The sequence below is a fragment of the Triticum dicoccoides genome, chromosome 3B (genome assembly GCF_002162155.2).
Source record: "Triticum dicoccoides isolate Atlit2015 ecotype Zavitan chromosome 3B, WEW_v2.0, whole genome shotgun sequence".
NCBI classification, from domain to species: Eukaryota; Viridiplantae; Streptophyta; class Magnoliopsida; order Poales; family Poaceae; genus Triticum; species Triticum dicoccoides.
In genome coordinates this window covers 377,675,105-377,682,869 of record NC_041385.1, presented here as the reverse complement: position 1 = coordinate 377,682,869, position 7,765 = coordinate 377,675,105, and the positions used below count along the sequence as shown (strand labels likewise).

Genomic DNA, 7,765 nt, shown 5'->3' with positions numbered 1-7,765 from the left:
AGCAAATAGCCCCATAATTGAGGCGCGACAGGTCCACCGTACGGAGGGCAAAGCCATTTATAATCGCTTGGAAAAGGTTCCTAAGCGTCGGCTAGAATCGATACAAATTGACAAAGTTGGTAGTTGAAAACTAAAGCAAGTAAAAGTTGTCAATCTTGCATAAACATCAAGCAAACAAATGATTTTCCCAAACTACAACATGGCTTTTCCACGGGCCCGGTTTTGTGGTAACCAACTAGATGCCCACCCACCTCTGCAACCAAACCACTCCACTGCAGCCAAACCAACGTGCCAAATTAAACCAAATCGTCTCGAAACAAAAGACTACTCAAAGAGGGCAGAGAAACAAAAAGAAAGTAAAAAGCGGAATCCTCCAAACCGAGCTCAAGGTCACAGAGAGGCTGCTTGTTCACTTGAGCCTAGCCCACGCCACTCGTGCGCGTTTCGCCTGATTGATACTGTAGTACAGTACAAGTGTCCAAAACGAAAGCGAGAACGTCACGACGGAATTCATTTACTATTGTTTGGCCATGGACGCTGGGCTGTTGCGCGTTGCCCTCGTCCTCATCGCCGCTGCCGCGACCTGGGCGGCGGCCCTAGACGACCCGGCGGGGCTTCTGCGACGGGCCAAGGAGGCGGAGTTCATGGACTGGATGGTGGGGGTGCGCCGGCGGATCCACGAGAACCCTGAGCTCGGCTACGAGGAGTTTGCCACCAGTGAGCTCGTGCGGCGCGAGCTCGATGCCATGGAGATCCCCTACAGGCACCCCTTCGCGGTCACCGGCGTCGTCGCCACCGTCGGCACAGGCGGCCCGCCCTTCGTCGCGCTTCGGGCCGACATGGACGCGCTCCCTATGCAGGTTCTTCTTCTGCTTTACTCTTCGGATTGTACTCAACTTTTATGTTTGTATTGGGTCGTCGCGTTTTAGCTTTGCTGCCTCCGGTAAATGAAAATTTATTGGTTCGGCTGCCGATCCATTCCTATATTGCGACCACAGAATTTCAGGATTTGTTCAGCACCACTTGTTATCTTTGGAGAGGAATTGTTCTTATTGACGCTCGGTAACTCTTTCTATATATTAGCAAAACTAAGATTGCAAAAATAAAATAAAATCAGAATCTCTTAAACGAGCCCTGATGGGCCGATGGCTTCAGTTGGCCTCTCAGCACTGCTGTGTGAGAGGTCATATTTCGAAGTCGGAGGATAGAGAATTGTATCCCAAATCTTCAACTCAGGAGGCTCGATATCTTTGAAATTGACCGTGGGGAAATGCAAGCTAATGCTTATCAGGTCTCGGTATCGGTACAGTTAAACTACTGAGTCTGGACAGATGGCTTGAGGCAAACACTCCTTTTCTTATTAAAAAAAGAGGGACATACACTAGCCTAGTCATAGCAGTTCCCTAGACATTTGACCAGGATCATACAATAGTATGTTTATGCTTATTGTGGCAATGAAACATGTGATTAGCCTATATGCACGCATATAACAGTAAAGCTAAACTTCAAGCTTGTCTTGTGTGGCGATGAGACAATTATGCCATATTGTTATACAAGTAGAAATAATTTTGGGGCAATTATTATATGCATTTTCTTGAAGAGGATAGCATAATTGCTATTCCCAGTTACTGGATATTTGTTGTGTTTATTTGAATTATTTGTTGGTGCTAATTTAAGCATTGTAAGCATCCTCTGCCCACACTGAAATATGATTAAGCTGTATTTGGCTATCACTTTTATCTATTTCAAGGGTCATGTTACTTATGATACCCTTATGTGTTGTCTTCAGGAAAGCGTGGAATGGGAACATAAGAGCAAAGTGCCTGGGAAGATGCATGGATGTGGCCATGATGCACATGTTGCTATGCTATTGGGTTCTGCTAAGATTCTTCAGGAGCACCGTGACAAGTTGAAGGTTAGTAAAGAAGCTCTTTCTGAATTGTAAAGCGTTGTAATTTTCTCAGTTTACAATGAAAATCAGCAAGACGATTTGATTTTTCTCTTTTAACGCTGAAAATGTGCTTGAAGGTTGACAGTTAACTATAGGTTCATCATTTTATTGTTGCTTTGAGTTTAAAAGGTAGCAACCTTGCAAATAAATAAATAAATGAAACTGTAATCATAAGATCAGTATATCTCAACACTCCACATGCTTTATTTTCATACTTCTCCTTCTTTCATTTCTTGAACAAATCATCTGTTTGCTGGATTAAAATGACGGAACTAAATTATAACAATTCGATGTTCATGTCGTAGAGTGGTGATGTATTACTTTTGGTGGTATATATCAACTTTTATGGTTCAGAAACTACCTGATTCTTAATGCTGGTCATGGTAAATGAGGTTTCTGTTTGATTAAAATATAGGCGATTTTGGTATTCCCTATGTCCACTCCAGCACCGATGTTTCCTGAACTACTTGGAGATTTTGCCAAAGGGCAAGTGCAATGATTTTTGTTTCTTTTTCCTCAACACTAATTCTCAAGAGATGCACAATTGGGGGTGGATTAACGAGCTGCTCAGCTCGTTAAGCTCGTCCTCATTAAGGCTCGGCTCGTTAAGATTAACGAGCAGAAAACCCTGCTCGGCTCGGCTCGTTTGAAGCTCGTTAAGCTCGCGAGCGTTTGTTAACAGATTCTGATGTCTTACAGTCTATAGGATGAGTGTTTATATTTGGTTTTTGAGAAGAAAGATGGCGGCTACAAAAGGGAAAGCACTAGTTTGTTGCCTCCTATGTAGATTAGATTGAATAGATGGGATGAGGTGCTATGAAACTTTTGTCACGTAAGATGAAAATATGTGTTGTGTTGTTACTAACGAGCTTAACGAGCTACTCGTGAAACTCGTTAGCTCGTTAAGCTTAACGAGCTGAAATCAGTGATTGGCTCTGTTCATTAAGAAGCGAGCCACGAGCTTAACGAGCCGAACTATCAAGCGCTCATTAAGCTCACGAGCTACGAGCTTTTGATCCAGCCCTAGTGATTCACTGTTTCATATTTCAAATCAACCTTCACATTAGCAGTAATATGAATATATATGTAATGCACATGTGCACTCGGTTCTCCAATAATTGATCATGCAGCTTTGTTCAGACATCATACAGCTAGTCAAAGGATAGTTTGGTCCCCACTTCCCCTCAGATCAGTTATGTACAAACTGAACCATGTGGCTGCCTATATATCAATTATGTCAAGATCTCACAATCCTTGGCCAAAAAAAATCCTATTTTGCAGGCATCAAACTTTATTTACCTGCAAAATTTGATGTTACAAATGTCATGTTTTTTTTTTACCGTAGGGTACTGTAGCCCTTCTTTTCCAGCCAGCTGAGGAAGGTGGTGGTGGAGCCAAGAAAATGGTAGAAGCCGGAGCTGTGGTAAACATAGAGATCATGTTTGGACTTCATGTAGCTGACAGTGTGCCGATTGGTGTGCTGGCATCCAGACCTGGGCCTATAATGGCAGGGAGTGGATTCTTTGAGGCAGTAATAAGTGGAAAGGGAGGGCATGCTGCACTTCCTCATCACACTATTGATCCGATACTGGCTGCATCCAATGTTATTGTAAGCCTTCAGCAACTTGTTTCCCGAGAAGCTGACCCCTTGGACTCACAGGTGCTATTCAATCCTTGAGCTACTTGATATATTTAATGACTGCTACTTTTTTTTATATAACTTACATAGTTTTCTTTATCATGGCTATGTGATTTAGATAGCTCATTTGGTGGAGTTTGCATAGATCATTTTGACCCATTTTTTGATACCCAAAACTTGTCAGGATCCTGAGGATTAACATGCCCATACCAATTAAAATAGTTATTTGTTCTGATTTACTGCAGGCTAACTAACTAATCACATCCTAACATGGAAGCTGTCTACTCCTAATATTCCCAGAATTATGATCGTAACTACCAAGATTTCTTTGTTATCTAGTATCTGAATTCACAAGTTTTTTGACGTACACTCCTGAACTGTCTGTCCAGCATTATGATTTCATAGATGAAATGATTTTCTGCACATTACAGTCCTATTATATGGATCGTCTTTATAAAATGTTCCCCTTGTCATGTTTCATATGTTCTTCCAGTCGGCTGCCTTTAGGCTATAGATATTTGTTATATGATAAGTGGTGATAGTCCTAGTCATTCCTTTAGCATTGCCATATCGTTTTGGGGGTCCCATTCGCCCGTAGTCATTCCTATGTACCACAACATCTCACTACCCTCCTTTTTATTGGCTTTATTCTGCAGGTAGTAACGGTTGGAAAGTTTCAAGGTGGTGGAGCCTTCAATGTTATCCCTGATTCCGTGACAATAGGTGGTACCTTCCGAGCCTTTTTGAAGGAGAGTTTTAATCAATTGAAGCAGCGAATTGAAGAGGTAACAGCATTAGAACTTGGGAATTGTGTGTTGTTTATGTGTCATTATGTTCCGTATGATTTGCTCTTGAAAATGTGGCTGGAGGCCGGCATTTGATGCTGCGAGAGTAGGCTTTTCACGCCTGGGCCTTTTTTCCTTTTTTCTTTAGGGGTTCTTCTACCCCTGCTATGTACAGTTGGTGTTTCTTTCGCCGTTCTTCTTAATGAAATGCGCAGCTCTCCTGCGTCCTTTCAAATAATTTGCTCTTGAAAAGATGAAGAAACAAAACTGACTTAAAGGAGTACGGTTGGTGCTTGAATTCCTTCGTAATTTTTTTATAGTTATGCTTACTATCAAAATGGCAAGTCGAGAAGTCACACTACCTGAATCGAAGCTAACTAAGGCATAAGCTCATGTGTTGGTAGGAGACCTCAATAAATTTTGTTGAAAGATTACTTGAAACATGTACAATACATCAACGCCACCAAATAATAGGAGGTCCTGATAAATGAAGGGAAGTGTTGGCATTAACTTTTGCAAATTGACTTACGACAGTGCTGAAAATTGACATCTCTAGAAGAGTCAAGATAAAGAAAAAAGAATGTAGAATCAAGGAATATTGTTTAATGCATATCTGATGGTTGGTGTAGTTCAAGGTGAACAGACTGCGCTGTCAATTGTACTATTTATGGAAGTAAAATGATTTCACGGTACAATTTGTACAAAGTGTTACAGCAGCTCGGTCTGTAGCTGCCTATGTCAATTTCACACTATGAGCAAGGATAACCATAACCAGATGAGCTGGTGGTCAGTCTGTTGCCTGATTATTATATACCACTTACCTCTGTAACTAAATATAAGACATTTTTGCAGTTCTTAACTGCAAAGCGTCTTATGTTTAGGTTCGGAGGTAGTACTTTAAATTATGAAAGTTGTAGTGTTGCACCATTTTGGGTTTTGTAGAAAGGAAGTGCTTCTTGCTGGTTATTTTATCATGAATGGTGAAAGCTAAAAAAAGATATACAGACTCAAGGATCTGTAATTTAAATTTCGTTTGTTTAACATGAATGTTTTTTTGGTCTCAGGTCATAGTCACACAGGCATCTGTCCAGCGCTGCAGTGCAGTTGTGGACTTCCTTGACAAAGATAAGCCTTTCTTCCCTCCAACAATCAACAATCCCGAGCTTCACGATTTCTTTGCGAAGGTGGGCAGTGAGATGGTTGGCCCCAACAACGTGAGAGAGAAGCAGCCACTGATGGGTGCCGAGGACTTCTCCTTCTACACCGAGGCCGTTCCCAAGACATACTACTACTTCGTGGGGATGCTCAATGAGACTCGTGGACCGCAGGCGCCTCGTCACTCCCCCTACTTCACCATCAACGAGGATGCACTGCCCTATGGTGCAGCCATGCAAGCATCATTGGCTGCTCGCTATCTGCTTGAGCACCAGCCCGCTACCGCTGCTAAGGTGGAACCTCGTGACGAGCTGTAGATGGGGGGAGGTAAGGCTCTGTGCCAAATGAAGCTGACTTGTTGGACGAGGACCTATCGCCAGGTGATTATGCAACTGTTTGCACATAATTTCCTGATTTCAGCGCATTCCAAGCGAGCAGATGACCTTGTGACGGCATTGAAGCACTGCGAATATGTGTTTCTGTGGTAGGTCTCGTTCGTTTTCGCATCTGCACTTAGCCGGGTCTACGTGTAATCTTTGAGTGCAGTGCTGAGACAAAATAAAACACCTCATGGATGATGGATGTATTGGGTTGTTAAGAGTGGGGTCAGACAGGAATTTTATAGCATGATTCCATCTTTTAGTAGCAAGAAATGGTCGAAATATATTCCAGCAAAAAGAAAAAAGAAACGGTTGAAACAAGGGTTTGAGCACCATAAGTCTGGTTATTACTGGCGTTCTGGCGTCGCTATGGCTTGAAAGCATCGGCCCGCTGTGGTCGTTGGAGAAGGATCAGAGGCTCTGCGATCGGCAGGCAGGTCGCTTAACAAGCGTCGTGAATCCAGTTTCTCATTTCTGTTTCCTGTTCAACCCTGCGTGCATAGCGTGGATTTGTAGCTGCTGCTGCTGCATATTGACTAGGATTGTTTAGGGTAAGACTTACCACAAGACGATAGTATTATCAGGGAAAAGCCTAGCAGTAGCGCTGGTTTTTGGGCTAGCAGTAGCTTGGGGGACTGCATTACTGCTATGACGCTATAGCTAAAGTCTAGCAGTCGCGTTGGTTCACCTGCGCTACTACTAGCCCTACTTAGCAGTAGCGCCTTATTAGGAACACACTACTGATATTTACTAGCAGCGCTTCTCTATCCACGCTACTACTATTATTACATATGCTATTTCTTTTTTATTTTATGTTGTATCCGTACATCATTATATAAGTTTTCATACGGTAGCAATTTAGAGATTGTTATTACATCATAATGAGTTATTACATCATTGGGTGAAAGAACCGCAAATTAGTTTCAAGTGGATGGATCCAAAGTGACCGAGTGGAAGAACCGCGAATTAGTTTCAAGTGGATTGATCCAAACACTGGTAGAAAAAGAGGCTTCCGTCCAGCCCCATTAGTCGCGAAACTGTAGGAACCGCGACTAATGAAGTCTTTAGTCGCGGTTCGGCAGACGAACCGCGACCAAAGGCCTGGGCCCAGGGCGCTCGGTGGCCAGCTGGTGCACGTGAGGGGCTTTAGTCGCGGTTGGCCAGGCCAACCGCGACTAAAGGTGCCCAAAGGCCTTTAGTCGCGGTTGGCCAGGCCAACCGCGACTAAAGCTCCTCCCCTATATATACCAGTTCAGCACGCTCACTTAGCCATTTGGTGCCACTTCTCTTCACAAGCTTCACAAGGGGGTGTAGGTTTGCTTTTGGTTCCTCTTATGCACACAAGGTGTTTGATGAAATGCCCTAAGAGGGTGAAACAAACATGATATGAAGTGTTGGAGCCACACTTGAGGTTCCTCATTTATTTTTCCTCCTCGATCGCGGTTAGCAACTTGAACCTTTCATGCATGTGTGTCATTGATAAAATATGCATGTGTGTAGTTCATTGTTTAATTTATATTGTTTGTAGCTAGTTAGTTTAACAAATGCATGATGGTTAATTATATATTTTATATTATAATAATGCAGATGAATCGGCAATGGATGTACGGTAACCGACTCTCCGGCGAGTTCACTACGGGTTTGAAAGATTTCCTCGTAGTGGCTAATGCGAACAAGCAGGGGGGTTTTGTTATCTGTCCATGTGTTATCTGTAAGAATCAGAAGGGTTACTCTTCCTCAAGAGATGTTCACATGCATCTGCTTCGGCACGGTTTCATGCCAAGCTATAATTGTTGGACCAAGCATGGAGAAAGAGGGGTTATAATGGAAGAAGATGAAGAAGGGGATGATTTCA

At 42.9% G+C, this 7,765-nt stretch overlaps 1 protein-coding gene across 1 annotated transcript; it reads left to right on the top strand.

Moving 5' to 3' along the window:
* The first annotated feature begins 449 nt into the window (after window positions 1–449).
* On the top strand, window positions 450–6,231 carry LOC119276105 (IAA-amino acid hydrolase ILR1-like 1). The gene is made up of 5 exons (XM_037557097.1): window positions 450–860; window positions 1,790–1,915; window positions 3,297–3,611; window positions 4,247–4,375; window positions 5,440–6,231. Exons 1-5 carry the CDS (start codon window positions 531–533, stop codon window positions 5,845–5,847), a joined length of 1,308 nt encoding a protein of 435 aa, XP_037412994.1. The 5' UTR covers window positions 450–530; the 3' UTR covers window positions 5,848–6,231.
* Window positions 6,232–7,765: the final 1,534 nt, after the last annotated feature.